The sequence below is a fragment of the Plecotus auritus genome (assembly GCF_963455305.1).
Source record: "Plecotus auritus genome assembly, chromosome: 12".
Classification (NCBI taxonomy): domain Eukaryota; kingdom Metazoa; phylum Chordata; class Mammalia; order Chiroptera; family Vespertilionidae; genus Plecotus; species Plecotus auritus.
The window spans coordinates 22,118,432-22,146,256 of NC_137778.1; the positions used below are offsets into that span (position 1 = coordinate 22,118,432).

The 27,825-nt window shown below is 42.4% G+C and overlaps 1 protein-coding gene across 2 annotated transcripts in view; it reads left to right on the plus strand.

Annotated features, from left to right (window-relative positions):
• The first annotated feature begins 4,882 nt into the window (after positions 1 to 4,882).
• Positions 4,883 to 27,825, plus strand: part of ABL2 (ABL proto-oncogene 2, non-receptor tyrosine kinase) — a 101,654-nt gene continuing 78,711 nt past the window's right edge. Inside the window, exon 1 of one of the 2 annotated variants that reach the window (XM_080649003.1) lies at positions 4,883 to 5,297. In XM_080649003.1, coding sequence (XP_080505129.1) covers positions 5,141 to 5,297 — 157 coding nt within the window. In that variant the 5' untranslated portion in view covers positions 4,883 to 5,140. The remainder of the gene's footprint in view (positions 5,298 to 27,825) is intronic. The other variant, XM_080649002.1, reaches the window with a different exon arrangement.

Sequence of the window (27,825 nt, forward strand, 5' to 3'; positions counted from 1 at the left end):
TATTCAGCCATGAGAAAGGAGGCAGTTCTGCCATTTGTGACAAAATGATGGTTAGCAGGGGCTGGGGGTGAAGGAAATGGGGAGATACTGTTCAAGGATACAAACTTCCAGTTATAAGTTGAATAAGTTCTGGGGATCTGTTGTATAGCATGATGATATAGCTAGTAAGATTATATTATGTACTTGAGATTTGCTAAAAGAGTAGATCTTAAATGCTCTCACCACAAAAAAGAAATAGGGGGTGGGGACAGGGGTCAATGGGAAAAACAAACAAACCAAAGGGATATCTGTAATACTTTCAACAATAAAGATAAATAAATAAAATGTTTTTGTAGGGGCAGAAGAAACACGGTCCTGTAAAAAAACCTACTTTGGAATAAAAAATGTGAGTATTGTTTACTGTTAAAAAATAGCAATTATGTGAGGTAATGTAGATATTAGCTAAGGATGTGGTGATAATCACTGTGTAATATATAAGTGTATCAAATCAACACCTTAAACAATGCTATATTTCAATTATAGCTCAATAAAGCTGGAAAAAAAAGCAAGAAAACTACATATAAAATGACTTTTTTGGTTCCAAATTATCGACACAAACATTTTAGCCCATGTAGATAGACAGACATAAACATAATCATACAAAAACATTCATGTATGCAAGTAAAAGAAAAGGTTTAGGGAAATATGACAACTCTCAGATATTTGAAGGACTGTTGTGTAGAAGAAAGGTTAGATTTTCTCTGTGTAGCTGCTGGGGACAACTAGGACCAGGGGTGAAACAGGCGGAAATTTCAGGGAGGCATGTGTCAGTTTATCTTTAGGAAGAACTTCTTAACAATTAGAACATTTTAAAACAAATGGGCTCCCTCACTGGAGTTATTATAGAGGGAATTCCAAGAAATTTGCCTAGATGACCTCTAAAATTCTTTCCAAACCTATGACTCTGAGCCACCTCTCAAAATTAAACACATTTGGGGGATGTAGAGGAAGGTAACTGAATTTTATAGGCAAAGAATTGTTACCAGTTATGCTTGTAGGTATGAACAGAACAGAGACCAGGGAAACTGTTATATGTCTATGTATAAATCTGAGATTTTCTTATGAAGGAGGTCGGATCTGTGTAGAATCCTAAGTACCATAAGGGGAATCACTCAGGAGCCATATTGGGGAGAATATGATAATTGCAAAAGTCATAGCTAAGAAAGAAGACATCCCAGAAAGAGGCTAATTGGATGTACATATACCTGTCACAGAGGGGGTACGGGTTTGAGGAACAGGAGACGATGAACACTAGGCAATTATAATCCAGGGTGTCCTGGAAAATAATTTTGAAACATTAGATGAAAAACTTAGACATTGTACATAATGGAGGGGAGGGGAGTTTGGTCAAAGCAACGAGAGAAAGAAATATTTTTGCTTTAGCACCGTGGTCGGCAAACTGTGGCTCGTGAGCCACATGCGGCTCTTTGGCCCCTTGCGTGTGGCTCTTCCACAAAATACCACAGCCTGGGCGAGTCTATTTTGAAGAAGTGGCGTTAGAAGAAGTTTAAGTTTTAAAAATTTGGCTCTCAAAAGAAGTTTCTTTTTTTTAAAAATATATTTTATTGATTTTTTACAGAGAGGAAAGGAGAGGGAGAGATAGTTAGAAACATTGATGAGAGAGAAACATCAATCAGCTGCCTTCTGCATACCCCCTACTGGGGATGTGCCTGCAACCAAGGTACATGCCCTTGACTGGAATCGAACCTGGGACCCTTCAGTCCGCAGGCCGACTCTCTATCCACTGAGCCAAACCAGTCAGGGCTCAAAAGAAATTTCAATCGTTGCACTGTTGATATTTGGCTCTGTGGACTAATGAGTTTGCCGACCACTGCTTTAGTAAATTACTGGGTGCTAAAGGTTTAGTAAATTACTGGGAGAAAAAGGCTAGTAGCCGGCGAATCCAGCAGAGAGATGACGTGAGTCCAAATGAACACTGTGTCCATACAGATGTAGGGAAAGAAGTAGATATAGGAGATAATGTAAGACTGTAGCAAGAGCCTGGAAATGCAGGCTGGTGAAGACAAGGATCAGTGAGGCATGGCTCACACTCTTCTTGCTTCTGGAAATAGTGGCATTGCTTCTGGAGAAGATCAAGATGATGAGCATCTGTGTCTTCAGTGTGCCTGTTGGTGTTGGTGCTGTGTCTGATCTTTATTGCTAGTTCCCTGGCCATTGTACAGGTGAGGCTGTCCCTGTGCTACTGTGCACCATCCCTGCTACTCCTCCCTCCCCACATGCTTTTTGCCCCTGATGGAAGCTCCCTGCTGCTCTCAATTAAGATTATGTTTTGGGATTGTTTTGAATATTAAAATGTAATTCTCCGGCAATTCATTTTGGCTTGGTTATGTTGAGATGAAATAGTTTCCCTAACTTTGTTTCTCCCCAACTCCTTTTCTGAAAGTTCCCATTGCACTTTGAAAATGAAAGAATGGAAAGTATCTACAAGATAGTGCATGTATCCTAAGTCTCCACTTACAAGATATTTGCTTTAGCCTAGATAGGATCTTAAGAATCAATGACAGAGGAATTTTCATATGAAAAACAAAGGTCTTATGTAATTGTTCACGTGTGCAGGTAGCTGGCGATAACCAGGTAGGAATGACTAATAAAGTGACATATGACTCTACATGTTTTTATTGGTTGACTGGTGTTTTTTGTTTTTAGTTAAATGCAAAGTGGCAGGTGGTGGTGGTGGTGGTGGCGGCTCACCTGAATAAATACTGTAGAATTTGTTCCATGATCTAAGTTTATACCACTTGAAGAAATTAGACTTGGAAAAGTTGATGGACTTCTGAAAACATTACATTTTATTTTGGTATTAATAGTAAGTGCTTGTATGGCACTTACATGCCCAATATTGTTTTAAATGCTTTATATATATTAACTAATTTAATTCTCACAAGAGCACTGTAAGGTAGGTACTAGAGTTATTATCATCAGCTCACAGATGAGGAACTGATGCATAAAAAGGTTATTTGCCCAAGAACAAATAGCTAATAAGTATAAACCCACTTTTGAACTCAAGCAGTCTAGTGTCAGCATTCCTACCCCTAACCACTGTGCTATACTATATGCATCTGTTACATTATATAACACTAGAGGCCCGGTGCACAAATTCATGCACAGGTGGAATCCCTCAGCCTGGCCAGTGATCGGGCCCATTGGGGCTGGCTGGCCGGGGGGAGGGGCCGCGGGAGGTTGGCTGTAGGAGCGCATTGACCACCAGTGGGCAGCTCCTGCGTTGAGCGTTTGTCCCCTGGTGGACAGTGCACATCATAGCGAAAGGTCAACCAGTCGTTCGGTCAACTGGTTGTTCTGTTGACCAGTCCTAACGGTCACTTATAGATAAGACTAGCAGAGAAGCCAGACTGTTACCCCCAAATTGAAATTCTCTAAGATAATACAAATGAAACAAACAAAAAACACAAATTTTTGTTCTGTGGTCACCTTTATCCCTTGTGAATGATTTTTTTTCAGCAGTTGCAAACACTTTGAGAATTAAAAAGGGGTGTGTGTGTGGTATTTTAAACACAGGAAAACTTTGATTCAAATAGAAAATTCATGTTCTATTCAGTGCTAAAGCATAGTGGTTTTGTTCCCGTTTTTTGGGGGCAGTTTCTGTTATTTCTGGCCACAGCCTGGATGGCAATGGAATAATTTCATAGTGCTCTTATAATAGTATCAATGTCAGGGATGTTTCATCTAAAGTCAGGCTTGTAAGACATGTAAAGAAGACCAGCATTTACCTCTTCCCCCTAACCTATCTCCCCAGTGATTGTTTTGTTGCTTCTTTGCCATGGCACCCATCCTCTCTGCTTTACTTTTAAGCAAAATTTCAGTGGGATACCTTCAATAACTGATAATTTTATAAGAGAAATAGAAAATCCAAAGGAATATAATTATCCAATTCTTTGAAAATTTAAAAAACTGGATCAATATTAAGATGCAAGAATGTGTAGTGGGAGGATAAGTGAATATTTACACACATAAATATGTATTGTGTATGCATATAAAAACACTTTTCTGCTTGAGTCACTCTCTTTAGACAAGTTAAAGGTGAGTAAGTTCTGACTCAGAAACAGAATTAAAGATAGATTTTGTCCTCCTTTGTCATCAAAAGAAGACCTGACCACGTGCAAGGTTTATAAAGCACGCCAGTGAAAAGATTAGCTTTACTGTCCAGCATTGTGAGGGTAACAGAAACACACATGTGGTTAGGTGGTAAAGGAGTTCAAGAGGAATTCATGGTAACATAATACGAGGACTGGGGCCACAACTGCTTCTCCCGGGGGTCTGTAGAGTGCAGACAACAGAGCCGAGTGCACTTTACTATCATTAAATATTTTCAAAATGAAACAATAATGTACCTCTTTACTATCTTCACGTACGTTTTGGATAATTTTGACCCTAGGCCTGCTGCTGACAAGGGTGTTTAAAGAGATTCTCCCGAGCACTTTAGGGACCCTCACCTGGATGGCAAGCTCCTCGTGCCCTATGCTTGTCTCTCCCAGCTGTGCCTGCTAATGCGCGGTGCACCTGGGGCGCCTGGCTGGACTGATTCATTTGGCAGGTGGAGGTGGGACAGGGAGGACTTTACACCCACCGACCACCAAAGGCGGTCGCGTGTGGAGCGGGACGTGGGAGTCCGAGATGCGGGGAAGGGACAGAGGGGCCGAAAGACCCGACGGGGCAGCGGACGTGCTACCAAGGTGGGCACTGGGGCTCCCACAGGGGGCGGGGCCTGCGCAGGGGGCGGGGCCGGCGGGAAGCCCTCCCTCGGAGTAGCGGAGATGGCTGGTTGGGCGGGGGGGACGGGAGACGCTCTGCTCCACGCTTTCCCAGAGCTCGGTGGTTTAAAGATGGCGGCGGCGGCGGCGTTGGGGACGCGGAGCCGCGGGAGGAGGAGGGGAGAGGAGGGTCTGTGAGTCGCCGAGAGGCAGCGTGAGGCGTGCGGGTGCGGAGCCGCCGGCCACCCGGCTCCCCAGGGCCGGGGCCAGGACTGGCACGGAGGCCGAAGCAGCCCCAGGAGCCCGAGGCCGGAGCCGAGGAGGAATGTGACCGGGGGTCGGCGGGGGCGCGGGAGTTCGCGAGCGCAGGGATGGGGCAGCAGGTGGGCCGCGTCGGGGAGGCTCCCGGGCTTCAGCAGACGCAGCCCCGCGGGAGCCGGGGCAGCAGTGCAGCCAGGCCCTCCGGCCGCAGGCGGGACCTGGCGGGGCGCACCACGGAGGCCGGCTTCAATATCTTCACCCAGCATGGTGAGTGTGTCCGGGAGCCGGCGTGAGGGTGCCGGGAGGCCGCGGGTGGGGTTGGGGCGGAGTGGGCGGCAGACAGGCAGCCTTAGGGGGTCGAGCGGTGGAAGGGTGCCCGGGAGTGGGGGCGGAATCTGCTGCCATCTGGGCCAGTCATGGGAGGCGAGTCACACCCCTCCCCCTCCCGTCTCCAGCCTGGCTGGCAGCTCCGGGGGCGGAGGCGAGAGAAGTGGTCTTAGGGACCATGGATGGACTGCCCTCTGTCCTGGGACCGGACTGCGCGGCTCGGGGAGGGCGCGGTGGATAGGATCGCCAGGGGAGGGGAGGGGAGGTGTGAGCTCCATCCTGGAGGTGTTAGTATAAATCGATCGTTAGCGAAGAGAACGGGAGTTGTGTCTTAAAGGGATTGGGAAATAGCAACGGAATCTCAGGAGACAGTGGCGTATAAAGCATATCTGTAAGTCGGGCGATGTGCAGTGCCAGGACAGTGAGCAATGCCTGCCTATGGGAAAGATAAGGGTTGTATCTTAGCACTTTTTGATTCCCCCCCCCCCCCCCCAAATACTGGAAATGAAGAGCTTTGCCAAATCATACCTCTGTTCTGCTCTTTTAAGTAGGATAGAATTCTGAGATGGCTGGTAGGGGTTAGAGGTTGGTGGGCATGGTTAGGATTTTGGATACGAACAAATTTTTCTTTCTACTGTGTGCATGTATTCATACGTATTTCCTCTCTGTACTCTGGAACCTATTACTTTGTTTGGTTATCAAGGTATTTTTAGAATAGTTGCCTCTAAACTCTTCTGATAATACACTTTTATCAGTAAAAGAGCATAAACCTCAGGAATTAATGTATCTTTTAAATTTTATATTTGTCTTAACTGTGTTAATATGTATACAACTTATAATGTACAGAGAAATAGAATTTAAGAAAGCATGAAATGAACAATAAGTATAATAAATTAAGTTCTAATATATATCTTTTCCTGCAGCCCAGTGGATTCTTTTGCACTTCCTCTGAGCTGCTCCCACCCACACCACTTTTGAGACTGGTTTTTTAGAGGAAGGAAGAGTGGAGAAGGGAGAAAAAAACAAAATTGACCTTCATGAGGTGTAGATATCCTAAGACCTGAGAGAAGCTGAACACATAGATGTGACCTCTATATAAAGGAGGGGATAGTTGAGGTTGGATGAGAGGTAGCAAACTGGAATCTCACTGAAGAGGCCTATAGAAAATAATAAAGGATAAAAGATGTTCTATACTGCACAATGTAGGGAATGGGGGGTGGGTGGGTGGGAGAAAAGGAAGTGTGAACTGTTCCTTAGAACTGGAGTTTTGGAGGAAGCAAAGGAAAGAAAAAGATGAACCCAGGGAGCTATGGCTGCTAGGTGAGTTGTATTCAGAGAATTCTGGGTTTGGACTTTGTGAATAAGCTGTGTTGTTCCTTAGTGGAGGAGATATAAGTGATTTGGGGCTATTCAAGAATTACATGTCTACTATTAAAGACCTGAGTGAACATGTTACAAAGGTGCTATATGACTTATTCTTTATTGAAATTACTTTCTAAAACACAGGAGGCAGCCCTAGCTAGTTTGGCTCAGTGGATAGAATGTCGGCCTGCAGACTGAAGGGTCCTGAGTTTGATTCCGGTCAAGGGCACGTGCCTGAGTCAATGGCACATGTCCGGTTGCCGGCTGGATTTCTAGTTGGGGGCAAACAGGAGGCAGCCGCCGATCAATGATTCTCATCATTGGTGTTTCTATCTCCCTCTCCCTATTCTTTAATCTCTGAAATCAATAATATATACATTATATATATATATATATATATATACACACACACATATATACATATATATATATATATATATATACACATATATATATATACACACACACACACACACACACACATATAAAATAAAACACAGGAGGCAGGAGTGGGTGAACAGTCTTCAGGGAAGAAATCCACGTAGCTTTGCTTTGTGTAAAGTGTTAATGCAGGTTAAACTTGGCCCAGTAGGCAACAGTGATCCTCTTCCTCTAGCATCTTATTCAGGACATAAGATTTTCAGAGAATGAGAAAGTCATGAAGAATGGAATAGTAAGAGATTTTGAAGGATGGATGGGAGTTGGATTTATGGGACAAGAAAATGAGAGCAGGCTCATCAGGAGAAACAAATTAAGCATGGACAATGGAAACGAACATAATTTGTTGATGGGCTAGTGAGGATACATCTGTCAGGAGTTAAGCTAATATTCCAGGAGTGAATAGTAGAGCAGAAATGGCCAGAATCAAGTCTTGGTCCTCACTACACCTGGCTAGGTGATTTAGTCACCATCTTTCGTTTTTTTAATCTTTAAAATGTTGGACTGGATGATTGCTAAGGTACCTTCTGACTCTTAAGATTTTATGATTTTAATTGAGAAGCAGTGGGAAGAAAACTTGGAATACTTGTTGGATGGACTCTGGTTATGGAAAATGTGGTAAAGGAGTTTATATCAATTTACCTGACTGGCCGGTTTATAGGATACCGCAACAAACCCAAGTATGAAATGCTCAAAGACTGGCCTTGAGTGGAGGCAGAGGAAATAGGAGGGGTAAGTTCAAGGGATATTTCATTCATTTAACAAACAAAACTTTTTTGAGCATCTGTTTTGTACTGGGCTGGAGGATGTTGCTGTGAATATAAGAGTTCCTGTCCTTGTGGAACTTAAAGAACTTAATGATTTGACATAGAGGGTGAAATAGGAGAGATCACTTTGGAATATTTATTAAGGGCCTGAATTCTGGAGCCATTCTGCCTGGATTTGAAACTTGGCTCAGCTGCTTATTATCTGTGTGACCTTGGGCAAAGTATTTAACCTTTTGTGCCTTGGGTTCTCCATTTGTAAAATGGGCCTAATAAGTACTTAGTACTTAAACCTAGATTTAATGAGTTAATATATGTGAGGCACTTAGAATAGTGCCTTGCACATAGTGAAGAGCTCAATATGTGTTAGCTGCTACCATTTCTACCATTATGAGTCAAAGATTATAAGGTTTTGAAATTGGCTGAGATGGTGATTTTTTGTTGACAGGTTTGGAAGTTAGACACTGATTGAAAGGATGGGAATAGGGTAAGCTTGTTGCCAAAGACAAGTATGAAAACAAGGGAATTAGCAAATAATATAGAAAACAAAGGTGAAATGAGTACTATTCTTAGACAGATGGGTGTTTACAAACTTTTCCATAAATCAGTTTCTCAACCTTGGCAATATTGATATTTTGGGGTGGATAATTCTTTGCTGTGGGGGGTTGTCCTGTGCTTTTTATAAGATGTTTAGCCACATCCCTGGCCTCTACTTACTAGATGTTTGTAACATACCTTTCTCGCAACAACTTTCTCTCCCCTCCAATTGTGACAACCAGAAACATTTTCAGGCATTGCTAAATGTCCCCTGGGGGGCACAGTGGCCCCCAGTTGAGAACCACTGCTTAGAAATATGTAGTAGATTCGGAATTGAATGAATAAATGAATTAGGTTAAAAAATTCCTCAGTGGACATATCATTTGATATTTACATACAAAAATCTGGATCCTAGAATTAGTATACAAATCACTATCTTGAGTTTCAGTATTGAGGTATTTGCACATAATTTTATATATGAAAGTTAAGTCTGACATGCTATTGAGTTTACATTAGGTTTAAAGTAGATCAAATATTGTATGTAGTTAATCAGTAAACATGTACATGTTATAGAAATGGGTTATCAGAGTCCATGATTTTTCTTCTATAGAAAGAAAAGGTATTTTCTTATTAAAAATGAGAATGGTATTTTTTATTGTTAATATATATAAGTTGTTATAATAATTTGCCTTGCAATTTTTGTGAATTTTGTTAATGCAATTTAGAAGGAATAAAAATAATAGGGCTGTTTTTGGTATGAAAGAGATGAGTACTCTGTGGCTTTTCTGAACTCTGTTATTGAACCTTTTTGGTGAGCTGAAGTTTTGTAACTAGTAAGTAATCTAGGGTTAAATACTTACTTTTCTTTTTCATATCTGACATACCTTACAACAGTTGAATGGTTTCATTTCAACTCCCTTCTCTCACTAATTTACTGAAAATACTATTAAAAGTTAACCTAAAGTTGTGAAGTTTTGAATAATAGAAATTTTCCCTTAAATCAACTCATCATTTTGAGTGGTCTGGTTTATTTATTTTGGATCTATAGTTCATGTTTTAATATTTGCAGAATGAAAGATACGGGCATCCCATGTTGAACATGATACTGTAGAAAAGAACAGGAAGGCTATTGCACGGGAATTTTAATTATGGTGACCTTATATTGTGGCCACTTATTCTTATGAAAGTGACTACTTTTAAAAATGAAATCAGCTGTTCGATTTTTATTAATCTCCAAATCTGTATAAGTTGCAGATATATAGATAGCTGTGTCTGTTTTAGCAAAATGGCAATATAAATTGTGGTACAGATTTATTAGACCAATTGCCAGTAAGTTCCAGGTAAATTACGAAATCTGAAGTTTCTCCTTCAGTATGCTTTAAAAAGAAAACAAAAGAAAAACCAGCATCTTTTCCCTTCTATCCCCCATTGTGTGTTGTTTTTCCTGTTCATTCTCTTTAACAAAATTGGGAATGATGATGATAAATTTTTATTTGTATAGTTTTTTTTAGAGTTTATGAAGACCTTTTATGGCTTTTACTTAATTTGATCTTTACTGCTACTCTGAAATAGGTGGGGGCAGGTATTAATCTTCTCATTTAATAAATTAAGACAAGAGAATTGACTTTTCAAGGTCACCTAGCTGTTAAGTTATTGGACTGAAACTCAAGCCCTTTTCTCCAAATCTTGCCATAGTGTGGATATTTAGAGAACATAGATTCAGATCCTGCCTTGTATCTGACATTAGTAAATGGTTTACAACTCCAACCTCAGCAGATTGTTGAATTAAATAATAAAATTATGTAAGGCTCTCAACGGAAGTGCCAGGCACTAAGTACTGAATAAACAGTTTTGTTGTTGTCATTGTTACTTTTCTCAAGACCGTTGTGAAGATTGAGTCATATGTGAAAATGTTTTGTACACTATCTAAGATACTGCTATTGTTAACACGATGGCATGCTAAAGTGTAGAATTGTCTTAGCATTTACTTTTAAAGTATGTTTTTTGTCTCTTAATCTTTTTTTTTTAAATATATTTTATTGATTTTTTACAGAGGGGAAGAAAGAGGGATAGAGAGTTAGAAACATCGATGAGAGAGAAACATCGATCAGCTGCCTCTGGCACACCTCCTACTGGGGATGTGCCCGCAACCCAGGTACATGCCCTTGACCGGAATCGAACCTGGGACCTTTCAGTCCGCAGGCCGATGCTCTATCCATTCAGTCCACAGGCCGACACTCTATCCACTGAGCCAAACCAGTTAGGGCTGTCTCTAAATCTTTATTTTTCTCTCAAGTGACTTTTGGTTATTAAAGGACTTCCAGAAGCAAAAAGGTAGGGAAGTTTTGGGAATCTTGAATCATAGGAGAATCTGAAATTACATTAGGCCTACATTCCTCTGAAGGTAAATATTAGCCTCTCATGATGACTTGTGTTAGGGGTTTGGGTGTCAATTAGAGTAGCGGTCGCTTTCCTTTTGGACCTCACAGACCACCGGGTTGGCGACCGCTGAATGAGAGGACAGTCCATAATTCTTTTTCATTCATTCTTTTCATAGGATGTTTTTTCTTCATTCAGAGATGTTGAATCAGAAACACAGGCCAATGCAAATGAGATTTCATTCTAATCTGGCACATTTGTTTGCTAGTTAATATTTAATGACTTTGTATAATGTAACCTCCGTCATCTGACATCCTTTAGACCTTTTTGTTCCTCCATGTATTATTTTTAACTCTGATTATAGTTTTTGTTAAAAGGATGTTTTAGTAGGACTTTTTATGTTCTTGATTTTGTAAGTCAAATGAGCTTTTTCTCATACTGTGGAAATGAGATTTCAAAATACTTAAGAATGTTAACTTGTCAATTTTAACAGATTTCTTCTGGAATAGGTAAATTTGGAGTTTTCCCTGTAGATACGTCACCAAATCATGTAGCAGAACTGCTCTAAAACGTTAGCGTAGAGAGCTTGTTAAGACAGATTGCTGGGTCTCACTCCCAGAGTTTGATTCGGATTTCAGGGGATTCAAAAATTTGCATTTCTGACAAATTTCCAGATTCAGCTGGTTGGTGGGGGGGGTCATACTTTGAGAACCGTTGGTGATATGAGATTAAGATAAGTAATGGATCAAAGGTGATTCAAAGACTCTGTTGTCTGAAAACATTATGTATTAACTCTCTTCTACCTAAAAATGGCTCAAGTCCATGTGTCCCATGTTTAGTGTACACATATAAGTGTCACTGTTTTACCTCATCTTTTGGTGGTAGGAAGAGATGATGTGTCTTTGCTTTGGCCTCAACATTTCTTTTTATCTCTGAAGGTTCCTATGTTGAAAGTCTATTGAGAGATGGCACTTTTGAAAGAATCTTGAAATCAGGGAAAAGTGAGATAGGGCACATAGGGTTCTGTTGACACACTTAGGGTGAGCCTCAGTTCTTGGGAGAAGTGGTGAAGAAAAAAATGCCACCTATTGGGTACTGTGTCAGGCATGTTCTCAGTACTTAATTTCTGTTTTGTTTTTGTTTTTTAAATCACATAAAACCCTACTTGCCCAAATTGATAAAGATTAGAGACCAAAAGAATTTGGATACCTATTTGTGATTCTGTAGTTTTGGTGTATGATGGTGCCTCACCTTTTGGGGGTGTGTGTATGCAAAAATACTTAGGCTTTCCCCCCCATCTCTCTTGAGACCAGTATTGAAGTTTTCAGAATGGTAGGCCAGGGTTAGGTGTGTATACTCTGGGGCTACAAATTCAGTCTTAGATATGGTCTAACGAAGGGAGCAGTAGGCACTAACAATGCTATTTGGAATCTCATGGTAACACTGAACTACTGTCTTAATATAGGTTTATTGTCACTAATATTTCTTATTTGAAAGCTTTTATATGCCCCTCCCCCTTTGTTGTAGATTACAACTTTCACTCTCTTTGCTTTTTAGAAATTAAGAAGATTTAACAGATATCAGTGATAGTATATTGTGTTACTGTAAGAAAATGAATATACTAAAGCCATGTTTCTCTACGAATGTGGAAGAAAGTATAAAATATTATCTATATATATCCTCTAATGTTTGTAGTTGATTTATTAGACCTACTGGTGAAGAGTCTTTAGAAAACTACTGACTGATGATATTGTGTACCAATTGCACAAATATTGGTGTAAATGACTCTTGGATTCTAAGATACTAGGTTGTAAGAATTAATTTACCTTGTGTCCTTCACACACAGTATGTGCCACATAGTAAGTGTGAATAATTGTGGAACAATTTTTTCTTATTTATTCTATGTTTTCATATATTTCTGTAATCGTTGATTAAAAACATCTTAAATGATAATATGTCTCATTGTTAACAGTTTTACTTGATAAAACTATGTAGGTGACTGTTTTGTCTCTATATCCAGATGTGCACACAGATGTATAAAATATCTAGATATAGAAGCTTGCCTGCTATGGTGTTTGAGACTAAACATAAATAATTATAGGGTGGCACTCTTTCATAGAATGTTAGTGTTAAAAATGAAGTACTTCAATGATCCTGTGTTGAAATCTATGTAGTTACTTAAAGCGGTATATTTAGTTTATTATTGCAATATGCAACTTATAAGACTTTTTTCCTCTTGAAGTAATACGGCAAAATTAAAAAAAAATTTGCTTAACTCTCCAGAGTATTTTCTATATTCTTTATTCATTTATTTTATAGTAATTGACTATGTAGATGTCTCTGAGAGAATTTTTAGGTACAATTTAGATAGAACTGCTGTCCAAAGAATGATGCTGCTTAGTTGTTGATGAACATCCTCATGAGACAGTTAAAAAAAGTAGTCTTCTTTTGTGTGTCTGTGAGTATATTTTGTACAATAACTCTTGGTTAATAATCTTTGCCCTTTTGGTTTGAGTGTGTAAGTTTAGTATGTAAGTTGTGGTCATTATCCTATCTAATAAAAGAGTAATATGCAAATTGACCATACCTCCGATACACCCACAAGCCACACCCATGCCCAGCAGCCAGTCAGGAGGGAATATGCAAATAAACCCAACCAAGATGGCTGCAGCCACAGAGAGCAGGAGGGAGGCTTGGGTTTCCCTGGCAATGGAGGAAGCCAAGCTTTCCACCTGCCCTTGCTGGCCCAGGCCTCCACTCCAGGTTACAAAGTTTCAATTATAGAAGATAAATAAATTCCAACAGAAATGGCGTCAGCCACGGAGCAGGAGGCTAGGGTTGCCCGCAGCGATGGAGGAAGCCAAGCTTCTGCAGCCCTGGCCTGCTTTGGCCTCTGCTGAAGGCTACAAAGTTTCAATTATAGAAGATACATAAATCCCAACAGAAATGGCTGCCACCACGGAGTGAGCAGAAGGCTTAGCTCCACTCCAGGCTACAAAGTTTCAATTGTAGAAGATAAATAAACCCCAGATAGCAGGGCCTCTGCTTGGGTCGCTGGGGGGCGTGGCCAGCCTGCAAACCACCACAGGCCCCTCGCCCAGGCCGCCCCACACCCCAAGGGAACCTCCAGCCTGATCCGGGACACCCTTCAGGGCAAACCAGCTGGCCCCCACCCATGCACCAGGCCTCTATCCTATCTAATAAAAGAGTAATATGCAGATTGACTATTACTCCAACACACAAGATGGCTGCTCCCATGTGATCAAAGATCCTGCCCCCATGTGGACACAAGATGGCCAGCAGGGGAGGGCAGTTGGGAGGAACCAGGCCTGCAAGGGAGGGCAGTTGGGGGCGATCAAGCCTGCAGGGGATGGCAGTTAGGGGTGACCCGGCCGGCAGGGGAGAGCAGTTGGGGGGTACCAGGCCTGCAGGGGAGGGCAGTTAGGGGTGACCAGGCCTTCAGGGGAGGGCAGTTAGGGGTGACCAGGCCTGCTGGGGAAGGCAGTCAGGAGCAAACAGGCTGGCAGGGGAGCAGTTAGGCATCAATCAGGCTGGCAGGGGAGTGGTTAGGGGGTGATAAGGTTGGCAGGCAGAAGCGGTTAGGGGCAATCAGGAAGGCAAGCAGGGCAGCAGTTGGGAGCCAGCAGTCCTGGATTGTGAGAGGGATATCCGACTGCCCAGTGGGATCGGGCCTAAATGGGCAGTCGGACATCCCTCGAGGGGTCCCAGATTGGAGAGGGTGCAGGCTGGCCTGAGGGACACCCCCCCCCCCCACCCTGTGCACGAATTTCATGCACCGGGCCTCTAGTACTAATTATAATTAGAAAACTTCCTCGGTATTCACTTAAATAGATTAATGCGCGTTAAATATAATACTATGCTAAATTTAATTTTGGTTACTTAAAAAATAAGAACTATACAAACATTTTTTCCCCCATTCTTTGCTTGGTGTAGTAAATGTGCTGACTCTGTGGTGGTGGTACTGCCTGCTTCTCCATAGTGAGCTCTGCCAGTATTGGCTTTTGATCCAGCAGAACACAAAGCTCAGCAGGCCCAGGCAATTTATATTCCCTGGTCTTTCTAAGGAGAGGAGGATTTAGAAACCTTTCACTTGATATGGTCAAGGTCAAAGAAATGTTCTGTGGCTTAATGTGATACATAGTATGTACACATACAATTTTGTTAACATGTTCCTCTGTCTATTCTAATTCCAGCAAATTAAAATAACATTACTTACTAGTAGTTAGGACTAAAGATTGTCACTTAACTTAGCATTTTGTGGTTCTAGATTATTACGAAGAAAACATTTTCCTAAAACTAGCAGTACTAACAAGCACAATTAGTATCACTCATCTGTTTCTTACAGGAAAAGAAAGGTTGATATATGAATGTTTTTGTTACAGTAGCTTTTATTATCTTCAAAATTTGCATTTTTTAATTGTTTAAAAATATATGAAGGGGTATCTCAGTGTAAAAGAAAAATCAGTACAGAAGCATATAGAGTAGACATGAAAGACCCCTTGTGGCATCCCTACCCTCAATCCATAGTCCCTTATTAGAGGAAACTGTTCATGGCTTGATGTGTATTTCCTCAGAACTGTCTATACCAGGGGTGGGCAAACTTTTTGACTCGAGGGCCACAATGGGTTCTTAAACTGGACCAGAGGGCCAGAACAAAAGCATGGATGGAGTGTTAGTGTGAACTAATATAAATTCAAAGTAAAGGAGCGGAGGGGAGAGCAAGAGAACCCTCCACTCTTTCGGCTCCGTGGGCCTGATAGAACAGCCGAACGGGCTGCATCCGGCCCGCGGGCCGTAGTTTGTCCACGGCTGGTCTATCCTATCTAATAAAAGAGTAATATGCAAATTGACCACACCCACCAGCCAGTCAGGAGCGAGTATGCAAATTAACCCAACAAAGATGGCTGTGGCCACGGAGCGAGCAGGAGGCTTGGCTCCACTCCAGGCTACAAAGTTTCAATTATAGAAGATAAATAAATCCCAGATACCAGGGCTTCTGATTGGGTCGCCAGGGGGTGTGGCCGGCCTGCAAACCACCACAGGCCCCTCATCCAGGCTGCCCCATGCCCCAAGGGAACCCCCACCCTGATCTGGGACACTCTGCAGGGCAAACCAGCCGGCCCCCACCTGTGCACCAGGCCTCTATCCTATCTGATAAAAGAATAATATGCAAATTGACCATCACTCCAACTCACAAGATGGCTGCCACCATGTAGTCAAAGATGACTGCCTCCATGTGGACACAAGATGGCCAGCAGGGGAGGCAGTTGGGAGGGACCAGGTCTGCAAGGGAGGACATTTGTGGGCGATCAGGCTAGCAGGAGTGGGCAGTTGGGAGGGACCAGGCCTGCAAGGGAGGGAAGTTGGGGGCGATCAAGCTTGCAGGGGAGGGCAGTTAGGGGTGATCAGGCTGGCAGAGGAGGAAGTTGGGGGCGACCGGGCCTGCAGGGAAGGGCAGTTGGGAGGGACCCAGGCCTGCAAGGGAGAGCAGTTGGAGGGTACCAGGCCTGCAGGGAAGGGCAGTTAGAGGTGACCAGGCCTGCAGGGGAGGGCAATTAGGGGCAAACAGGCTGGCAGGGGAGCAGTTAGGCATCAGGCTGTCAGGGTAGTGGTTAGGGGGTGATCAGGCTGGCAGGCAGAAGTGGTTAGGGGCAATCAGGAAGGCAGGCAGGTGAGCAGTTGGGAGCCAGCAGTCCTGGATTGTGAGAGGGATGTCCAACTGCCCATTTAGGTACGATCCTAAACGGGCAGTCGGACATCCCTCGAGGGGTCCCAGATTGGAGAGGGTGCAGGCTGGGCTGATGAGGGACACCCCCCCCCCCCCCGTGCACGAATTTCGTGCACCGGGCCTCTAGTGTATTTATATATGTATATGAGTGTGTACATATTAATACTTCTCTCTTTATTTCATAAATGGCATTATATTGTATGAATTTTTCCTCCTAAATTTGTTTTTTTGTACTTATATGTCTGAAAGACCTTCCTGTGGCAGTATATAATAGATTTTTCATTCTTTCAACAGCTTTATAGTGTTTCATGCTCTAGGTATATATTTTAACCATTTTGTTTAGATAGTAATCATTTTTTAAAAAAATATATATTTTATTGATTTTTTACAGAGAGGAAGGGAGAGAGGGCTAGAGAGTTAGAAACATCGATGAGAGAGAAACATCGATCAGCCGCCTCGGGATGTGCCCGCAACCAAGGTACATGCCCTTGACCGGAATCGAACCTGGGACCCACAGTCCACAGGCTGACGATCTATCCACTGAGCCAAACCGGTTTCGGTGATAGTAATCATTTTTTATTGATGAATATTTGTTTATAAGATTATTTAAAAAGATCTTATTTTTTTCTATTTTCTATATTAACTTGAATCTATCTGAAATTTTTATTTTATATATATATAAAATTTGAGGTTGGAAGAAACTTAAATGCTTTTCCATTGTACTAATTAGTAAATAGTTCATTAATTCCCACAGCTTTGAAGAATCATATTTCTCATATGTTACATTCTCAAATGTTTACAGATCTTTTAAAAACTCTATCGTTACATTGATCTTTATCGCCTGCACCTTGTCACCATATTATTTTAATTATATAATAATAATAAGCTTAAAATGTATGTTTAAGTTAGCTCCCCATATTGTGTTCTTGTTCAAAATTTATTTGGATGTTTTTGCATATTATATCTTCTAAAAATCCTTAGGATTGGGTTAAGATTTAGAAATATTATTTTAATTTATTTTATTGATTTTAGAGTGATCAAGGTGTGGTGAGAGAGAGACATAGACATTGATTTGTTGTTCCACTTATTTATGCATTCATTGGTTGACATGTGGCCTGATGAGGGAATAAATCCACAACCTCGTCATATCATGACGATGCTCTAACCAACTGAGCTACCTGGCCAGGGCAAGATTTAGAAGTGTTAATGGAATTTTCTTAGTGATTGTATTAAATTATATGTTAATTTGGGGGTGAATTGACACTGTTGTATTATTGTGTCCTTACATCTAAGAACATGGTGTCCCTTTGCCAATTTCAGTAATCTTTTATGTCCATAAGTAAAAGATTTTTCATTTTCTTCATATTGTTTTTGGATAACTTTTTTTTGACATCTCTTGTTAAGCTTATTTGTGGGCACTGTACAATTTTTGTAATAATTGTAAGTGTAATCTTAAATTTCCCAGTTGCTTATTGCTAGTGTTTAGGAAGAATAGTGATTTTTTTCTGTGTCAATTTTGGGTCTGATTGTCTTACTGTACTCAGATTGCATTTAATAATTCTTCCTTTAATTCTCTTTCTAGGTAGGCAATCATATTTTCTTCAGTAGGAACTTCCTACCAGCATTCTTATTTCCTTAAAACTGGATGAGTGTTTATGCTATCATTACTATCCATCCTGATCACATTTCTATGATACTTAATATAGTGTAAGGCATTTTGTTGGAGAAGGCATGATAACGCATAGGTGCATTGGAGGGCGAGAGATCATCTATCCTTATTTATTAATAAATTCTGACTATTATTAACTGTAACAACACGTTTTATCCACTTTCTAAAACATATCTAAAGAATATATAGTACATACAGCAAAAGTATGTATATAACAAATGTATATATATTCATATATCTTCCTATATAATAAAAGCATAGTAGCAAATTGTTCCCTCGACTGGGAAGTTGTCTGGGAGTTCTATCAGGGGCTTGGGCCTGCTGGGGCAAGGGGGGAGGCCCCAGCTGGCAACCACTAGGGAACTATGAAATTCGTGCAGTGGGCCTCTAGTATATTATAAATGTACCTCCAGAGAAATTCGCTGCTATATTTTAATAGGGCAACTAGAAAAATTGTTATTTCTCTACATTTTGGATAAAGAAATGTAATTATTGGTGGTTAGCATCTAGAATAAAGCATACAATTACTTACTAATTTATGTTTTTTGCACTTGAGGAGAATGTTAAGTTTGGTAAATACATTCCTAATGTTGACAATTCATAGCCACAGTGCTATATTACTAGTTGATGCAGCTCGGCTGGCCCAGAAATGGGAAGTGGAAGACTGCTAGAAACTCAGGCAATATTTATTATTTTTGTCTCTTGTTTAGCTTCTCTTTGCTCATTTTATTCTTCTCTTGAATACATTCAATTCATATCACATTCCCCAATGTTTAAAACCTCATTTTGGTTTTAAATGAATTTAAAAAATAGTTATGATAATCTTTCCTTTATCAGAAAGGGCACTTTGAAATCATCCTAAAGTAAGCTAGTTGTAGCGGCCTTAAGAAAAAAAAAAAAAAAAAAAAAAAAAATATATATATATATATATATATATATATATATATATATATATATAAAATATATATATTTACAAATTAGATAATTTTGAGACCTTAATACAAGGTAGATTATATTTTTCGGTGTGTTCTGTGCCTAGACTTAATTTCCAGATTTTAATATTTCTGAATGTTCAGTAAGTAAAATGTGTAGGTTTTTGGTACTGCTATCAGCAGTCTGATTGGATAGTTCTAGCATTAAGTAAATGATAATCTTTCCTTTACCAGAAAGGACACTTTGAAATCATCCTAAAGTAAGTGAGATGTAGGGGCCTTAAGAAAAAAATTATATACTGGTATATAGCCAACACTAGAAGGTGGTGGAAGGGAGAGTTGTATATGGATACACTGGGGATCATGACACACCATGGATAGGAGTCGTTGTACTGCTTGGCTTCATGGTAAGACATTAGAAATTAAGACTGCATACTCCATCTTTCTCTCTTGGGGGCTGCAAGGTATTGGCATCATTTTTGCTCTGTACATCTGCTCAGCTTTCCTTTCTTCCAGCTGGCTTTCTTGGTTTCAGCTTGTATATGGCGTGTAATGACTGTTCAGCTTCTCTTTCCCCTTTCCCCTGGCCACTCAATTTTGGCAAACCAATTCCAGTGTCTTATGTATGCTTCCCAAGATATACTATGTATATACACACCCAAGGATATTTTCCCTATTGATTCTAAGAGAGAGTGTAAGAGAGGGAGGGGGAGAGAGAGAGAGAGAGAGAGAGAGAGAAACATCTGTTAGTTGCCTCCTGCACATTCCTCCGACTGGGGTTGGGGTTTGAACCTGCAACCCAAGTGCGTGTCCTTGACCTGGAATCAAACCTGCGACCCTTCGGTGTGTGGGCTGACACTCTAACCACTGAGTAACACCTTCCAGGACAGTCCTTTTTTTTTTTTTAAAGACCAATGGATGCATATTACAGGGTGGGCAAAAGTAGGTTTATAGTTGTGAGTATTTGAAACAGTTTATTCCTGTATTCTTATTTATTCATTACTGTATTACTACTGTAAACCTACTTTTGCTCATCCTTGTATGTATATATACTTTTTGCACCTTGCTCCCCCCCCCCCCCCACTTAATTTATCTTGGAGATTCTTCCAGGTTAGTATACAAAAATCTAGCTTTTTTTTTCTTTAAAGAATATATGCATAGCATTTCATTGTATGGATGAATTATATAGTTAAATTGTTTTCCAATAGTATGGCAGTGAAAAATCTTTCAAACATGAGCTAGTGTAACTATAGAATAAATGCCTTGAATTAGAATTGCTGACAGGATGTGGGGACTTCAAAATAACCCTTTATTAAATATCTATCTTTTTATATAATAAAATTCTGTGTGCATTTTATTCTTCTGTTTCTGGATTTTCTGTTCTGTTGATTTGCCTGTCTAATTATGTGCCAGTATCACTGTTTTAATTATTGTACCTTTAAAATGTTCAGTGTAGATAGCGTGGTGGTTAAGAATCATAGACTTTTGTCTCTAGGTCCCCCAGTGCTGCTGCCCAGTGCTGGAACTCAGAGGGAGTGAGTCCATGTCAGTTCATGCACTGGCCCTTTAAGAGGAACTGCCTGGGTCTCCAGCAGCCTCCATGTCAATCAGCCACAATCCCTGCTGGATTTTATAGCCCAAAGTTATGGGGACTTCTCTTCCCAACTCTGGAACCCTGGGCTTGGAGTGTGGTGTGGGGCTGGGACCCCTTGTTTCGCATGAGAGGCCTCCACAGCCTCGATATCCCTCCCAATGAAAAACATGCCACATGTGGGTGTTGGACCAGCCCATTCAGTGCCTCTGCCCCTCCTACCAGTCTCTGTGTACTTTTTTCTTTACTTCTCTAGTTGTAGGACTTCCATTTCATGCAGATTTCATGCAGTTCTGGATGATGGTTGTTCTATATTTTTGTTGTAATTTTGATGTGGTTGTGGGAGGCAGTGAGTATTGGCGTTTACCTACGCTGCCATCTGGGTTCGAGCCCATGACCTTATTTTAACTTGATTGCCTCTGTAAAGACCCCATCTCCAAAGACCGTCCATCTGAGCTATGGGGGAGGGGGACTTCGGCACATGAATTTGGGGGACACGATTTGCCCCATAACACTGTACCCACCTCATGGCTAAGTGAGGATCAGGCAGCCCTGTGAGCAGGCAGCTTTCTCAGGAGGGATCCCCACCCAGTGTCCTAACAGTCACCTTGAAGAAGGAGCTGCAGGTTGCCCTTGTGATGTCACCCAGAGAGGGATAAAGGACAAGAATAAAGACAGCCTCTCCCTCGCTGTCCCCAGCGCCTGTTAATGAAGCGGCTATCACTGTGTGCCACATCGGGGTGACCTTCAGACCGGAGCAGGGGCTGGGGGTGATCTTCATGTACATGGAGCCCTTTCCCTGTGGAGGCAGGAGAGGCTCCCACCACTGCCGCTGTGCTTGCCAGCTGTGAGCCCGGCTTCTGGCTGAGCGGCGCTCCCCCTGTGGGAGCACACTGTCCACCAGGGGGCAGCTCCTGTGTTGAGTGTCTGCCCCCTAGTGGTCAGTGCATTATTAGTGACTGGTCATTTCACCATTCGGTCATTTGCACATTAGCCTTTTATTATATAGGATACGCTGTAAATGAGGCCCCTTAGAACCATAAGAAATGCAAAAAATTTACTGTTAACTCATTCTTGAATTGCCCCCGCTTAAAATCAAATTGCCCCCCTCTGCCCTGTGGGGCGTGTGCTGCACCTTGGGAACCACTGGGCTTGGCACTTTTCCTCTCTGAGCTTCATTTCTGAATACATACATACGCATATACCATGGGAATTGTAATCTCTTCTCTGCCTACCTCACTGGGTTGTCATGAGGTGGTTCTGAGCTAATAAACCTAGAAATGTTTTATCAAGTAAGTGATGTCTAAATGGGAAGGGATTGTTATTTTTAAGCCCACGGGTACCCTCGCAGGTAGCAGGTGCTGATTAGGGGAGGAGGACATGATTGTTTCCCGGGACTGTAGCTATGGAAGCTTTGCAGAGGGTTCTGCAGGCCTCGGAGGGGCGGGCTCTGGCCAGCAGCCCTCTAGTGGTGGTCGTCCCTGGAGGAGCTGGCTGGGGGGTGGTAGGGGGGCAGCGAGGCTGAAGGGGGAATAACTGTCAAACCTCCTGCTTGGTGCCATTCTTGAAATTGTATGTGGCCGTTTCACAGCTGTACGTGCTCAGGGTGGGGTTCCAATCTCCTGGAGTGGGGTGGGGGCCAGGGCGAGTGGGGCCGGTTTTGCCTCAGCCCCCAGTGAGGTTCAGTGTGCTTGGGTTGTGGACTGTGCAGAACTAAAGGTAAAGCACAGCTCAAATTCACTTCTAATATTTGGCTGTGGAGATGGCGCTGCTGCTGTCGGGGCAGATGGGTCTGACCCTGGGGGGCTGCTCGGGCCTGCCTCCACCCGGGTCTGGAGTTGTAGGGAGGAGGAGAGGTGCGCCCTGCCGCAGTGGTGGGGGGCCTGGCAGTGGCGGGCCGCGGGCCCCTGGTGCCTTGGGGTGTTGACGGGTTGTCGCAGGTGTGCTATTGTTGTGGGTGCCCCTGGTGGGGTGGTTGGGGAAGAGATTGGGAGTCGGACATACAGGGTGCGGCTACCCCCAAGGCTGGGTCTTCTCCCCATCGAGTCAGCCTCCCCGTCCCCTGGGGGTGCAGGGGCTGGGGTAGGGTGTCTGTGCAGGGGGATTGGAAGAGCTCCCCATGGCTGCTTCCTCTCCTTCTTTGCAGTCCGGGCTCCTGTCAGGCGCTCTCCTCAGACCCCCGGGAACTTGGCTCGGGCCACCCTGCCCTTCCGTGGCTCCCTGCCACCCCTGCCCCACTCGGCTCTTCCTGGCTGCCCGCCAGTCAGGAGGCTGCCGGGGCACCCTGTTGCGGGCAGCGTAGTGCTGGGGTAGGGGGTGAGGGTGTGGGAGCAGCTACAGTAAAGTTTATTAAACCCCGGGTTGGTATCAGGATTTGGCTGCGGGGCCGCGGGGGAGTCTGCCTGGGTGGGACGAAATCACGCAAGACCCAGAGTCCCGCCCTGCAGCCCCACAGCCCTGCCCACCCTGCTGATAGGTTGTTACTGTGATGATGTCCCAACCAATTTGCATATTACCCTTTTTTATTTTTTTATTTATTTTAAAATATATTTTATTGATTTTTTACAGAGAAGACGGGAGAGGGATAGAGAGTCAGAAACATCGATGAGAGAGAAAAATCAATCAGCTGCCTCCTGCACACCCCCCACCCCCCCGGGGATGTGCCCGAAACCAAGGTACATGCCCTTGACTGGAATCGAACCTGGGACCCTTGAGTCTGCAGGCCGATGCTCTGTCCACTGAGTCAAACCGGTTAGGGCTGCATATTACCCTTTTATTAGTATACATATTTTTAAAAAAATAAAGGATGACTTTTGTGCAGAGTCAGCATCTGTCATGATTTATTTTTTTATTTTTATTTATTTTAAATAAATCTTTATTGTTCAGATTATTACAGTTGTTTTTCTTTTTTCCCTCCATAGCTCCCCTCCACCCGGTTCACACCCCACCCTCTGCCCTTACCCCCTCCCCACTGTCCTCATCCATAGGTGTACGATTTTTGTCCAGTCTCTTCCCGCACCCCCCACACCCCTTTTCCCACGAGAATTGTCAGTCCACTCCCTTTCTATGCCCTTGATTCTATTATATTCACCAGTTCATTTTGTTCATCAGATTTTGTTATTCACTTGATTTTTTAAAAAAAATATATTTTATTGATTTTTTACAGAGAGGAAGGGAGAGGGACAGAGAGTTAGAAACATCGATGAGAGAGAAACATCAATCAGCTGCCTCCTGCACACCCCCCACTGGGGATGTGCCTGCAACCAAGGTACATGCCCTTGACCGGAATCGAACCTGGGACCCTTCAGTCCGCAGGCTGACGCTCTATCCACTGAGCCAAACCGGTTAGGGCTATTCACTTGATTTTTAGATTCACTTGTTGATAGATATGTATTTGTTGTTCATAATTTTTATCTTTGCCTTTTTCTTCTTCCTCTTCTTAAAGAATACCTTTCAGCATTTCATATAATACTGGTTTGGTGGTGATGAACTCCTTTAGCTTTTTCTTATCTGTGAAGCTCTTTATCTGCCCTTCAATTCTGAATGATAGCTTTGCTGGGTAGAGTAATCTTGGTTGTAGGTTCTTGCTATTCATTACTTTGAATATTTCTTGCCACTCCCTCTGGCCTGCATAGTTTCTGTTGAGAAATCAGCTGACAATCGTATGGGTGCTTTCTTGTAGGTAACTAACTGTTTTTCTCTTGCTGCTTTTAAGATTCTCTCTTTGTCTTTTGCTCTTGGCATTTTAATTATGATGTGTCTTGGTGTGTTCCTCTTTGGATTCCTTTTGTTTGGGGTTCTGTGCGCTTCCTGGACTTGTAAGTCTATTTCTTTCACCAGTTGGGAGAAGTTTTCGGTCTTTATTTCTTCAAATAGGTTTTCAGTATCTTGCTTTCTCTCTTCTTCTGGCACCCCCATAATTCTGATGTTGGTATGCTTGAAGTTGTCCCAGAGGCTTCTTGCACTATCTTCATATTTTTGGATTCTTTTTTCTTTTCTGGATGGGTGTTTTTTGCTTCTTTGTATTTCAAATCTTTGACTTGATTCTTGCGATCCTCTAGTCTGCTGTTGGACCTCTGTATATTATTTTTTATTTCAGTCAGTGTATCCTTAATTTCTAGTTGATCCTTTTTCATATCCTTGAGGATCTTGCTAAATTTATCGGCGTTTTCTAGAAAATTCTTGAAAAACATTATAACCGTGGTTTTGAACTCTATATCCAGTAGTTTGCTTTCCTCCATTCCTTTCATTTGTGACCTGTTTCTTTGTCTCCACATTTTGGCTGCTTCCCTGAGTTGATAGAGTGGCTTTGTCTGCCAGGTATCCTATATGGCCCAGTGGCTCAGTCTCCCCAGTTACCTGAGGTGGACACTCTTGGTGCACCCCTTTGTGGACTGTGTGTACACCCTTGTTGTAGTTAAGCCTTGATTGTTGTTGGTATCACTGGGAGGAATTGACCTCCAGGCCAATTGGCTGTGAGTATCAGCTGTGTCTATGCTGGGAGAACTTCTGTGCTGGAGACACCCTTATGAGACAAGACTTGCAAAAGCCTGAGTGCTCAGCTTGGATGGGGCGGAGTCTCAGGGCTGAGCAGACAACAGTGGCTTCCCATCAGCCCTGCCCTAAGAGGCCCCCTGGGTCTCAGTGTCCCGTGGTAATTGCTGCAAGTACCTCTGAGATAAAGCTGCCCTTGAGTTTTGCCTGCTGCCAGACAGTCGAGTTTCTCTTCGAATGAGTCTGGGTCCCAGAGTCTCGCCTGGAACTGTAGTTCAGAGCAGTAGGGAGCTTTTTTCTCCCTCCTGATTGAGAAAGCCAGCCGTGTATTCAGTTGCCAGCCCTCTCCGTGCACGCGCCTCAGTACCTCTGCTTTCCGCTGTTCCTCTGAGTCTCAGTGTGCTTTTCTCTTTGCTTCTCGTTGTAGAATTTCCACTCAGCCAGCCTTCCTGTGGTTCTGGATGATGTCCGTTTTGTCTTTTAGTTGTAGTTTGGAAATTGTTGTGTGAGGCAGCAGTTTAGGTGTTTACCTATGCCGCCATCTTGGTTTTCCTGATTTATTTTTCAAAAAAAAAATATATATATATATATATATTTTTTAAAATATATTTTATTGATTTTTTTACAGAGAGGAAGGGAGAGGGATAGAGAGTTAGCAACATCGATGAGAGAGAAACATCGACCAGCTGCCTCCTGCACACCCCCTACTGGGGATGTGCCCGCAACCAAGGTACATGCCCTTGACTGGAATCGAACCCGGGACCTCTCAGTCCGCAGGCCGACGCTCTATCCACTGAGCCAAACCAGTCAGGGCCAAAAATATATTTTTATTGATTTCAGAGAGGAGGCGGGGGGGCGGGGGGAGATAGAGGAGAACATCAGTGATGAGAATCATTGATTGGCTGCCTCCTGCACGCCCCCTACTGGGGATCAAGCCTGCAACCTAGGCATGTGCCCTTGACTGAAATTGAACCCGGGATCCTTCAGTCCGCAGGTCAGCGCTCTATCCCACTGAGCCAAACCAGCTAGGGGTCCTTTTATATTTCATTAGCCAAAGAAAATAGTGTGGTTTCACATCATGTCAAAGGGATGGGCAAAGTGCAGTTTTCCTATGTGCCTGGGAGGGCAGCTAGAAGTATTTGATGGGGAGCAGTAATGACTATACCATAGTTTGCACTGCTGGTTGCTAAATATTGGATCACTTTTTGTGTTATATGCAGCACATTAACCCCCTCCCTTAGAGAGAGAACCCAAATTTCTATCTGGTGATCACATTGAGCTCAAACTCTAGAATCTCGGTTAAGGTCTGTTAGATTCAGAGGTTGTCCCTCTTGGACCAGACAGCTATGAATGAAACAGTTACCATCCTATCAGTATTTTTTTAAGCTCCGTGGTGGGTGGTGGGAGTGGAGATGTAAAGGGAAATTTCACTCTTAACTCTACATATTTCTTTCATTCATTCATTCATTCCATTCATTCATTCATTCATTCATTTATTTATTTTACAGTGAGCAGGTATTGTGTAAAGAGAAATACCTTAAGACAGCCTACCACAAAGTAGTCCTCTTGTCCTGGCTGGGTGGCTCAGTTAGAGTGTCGACCCGTACACCAAAAGGTTGTCGGTTTGATTCCTGGTCAGGGTGCTTATGGGAGGCAACTGATCGATGTTCCTTTCTCTCTAAAATCAATAAACATATCCTCTGGTGAGGATTTCAAAAAATAAATCCTCATCTCCTATGCATACTAAATTAGAAAATGTATAATATGTTGCACAGCTAGAGCTGGAATGTAAGGTAAGACGTTAACCACTGTGCTTTCCAGTGTACCATGATGTATCAGCTTCTGTGTATAGCTTTTTAACAGTGATATAAATTTTTTTGTTATTTGTAATGAACATAGAAAAAAAAGTTGTTCTTTGAGGAGGATGATCTCTGGGAAAATAACATAAGTGAAGAATGATTAAAGAAAGGAGCACCTCATGAGGGGACAGTCTGTCCTAATAGGAAGGGTGCATATTAACTGGGTTCTAACTTGAAGTATTTAGTATTTATCTTTTTTGATCAATGAGTTTTAAGGAACAGCTTACAAAGCCAACAGAAGAATGGCCAAGTGTAAAGTGTTTGTAGTTTATATTAGTTTGCCTAATGTGAAATGTTTATTAAATACAAAGCTCTTGCTCCATCTTTAAACTAGAAAAAAAGGGGGAAAGCCATTTATTTACTAATTTCCTTCATTTCTTTAGACTAATTTCCTTCATTTAATTTATTATGAAAACAGTATATTTTATTACAGTAGAGAAAGAACATAAGCAAAAAATAAATCAAAACAACCCCCAAGATGTACCTTCCTATTTGGAGACAACAATCATTACAGATCTGGTGGGTAGCCCAGCCTGTTGGCTCAGTGGTTGAGTGTTGAGCCATGAACCAAGAAGTCTCCAGATTAATCCCTAGTCAGGGCACATGTTCGGGTTTCTGTTTCGATCCCCGGAAGGGAGTATGCAGAAGGCAGATGATCAATGTCTTTCTCTCATCGATGTTTCTGTCTCTCTAA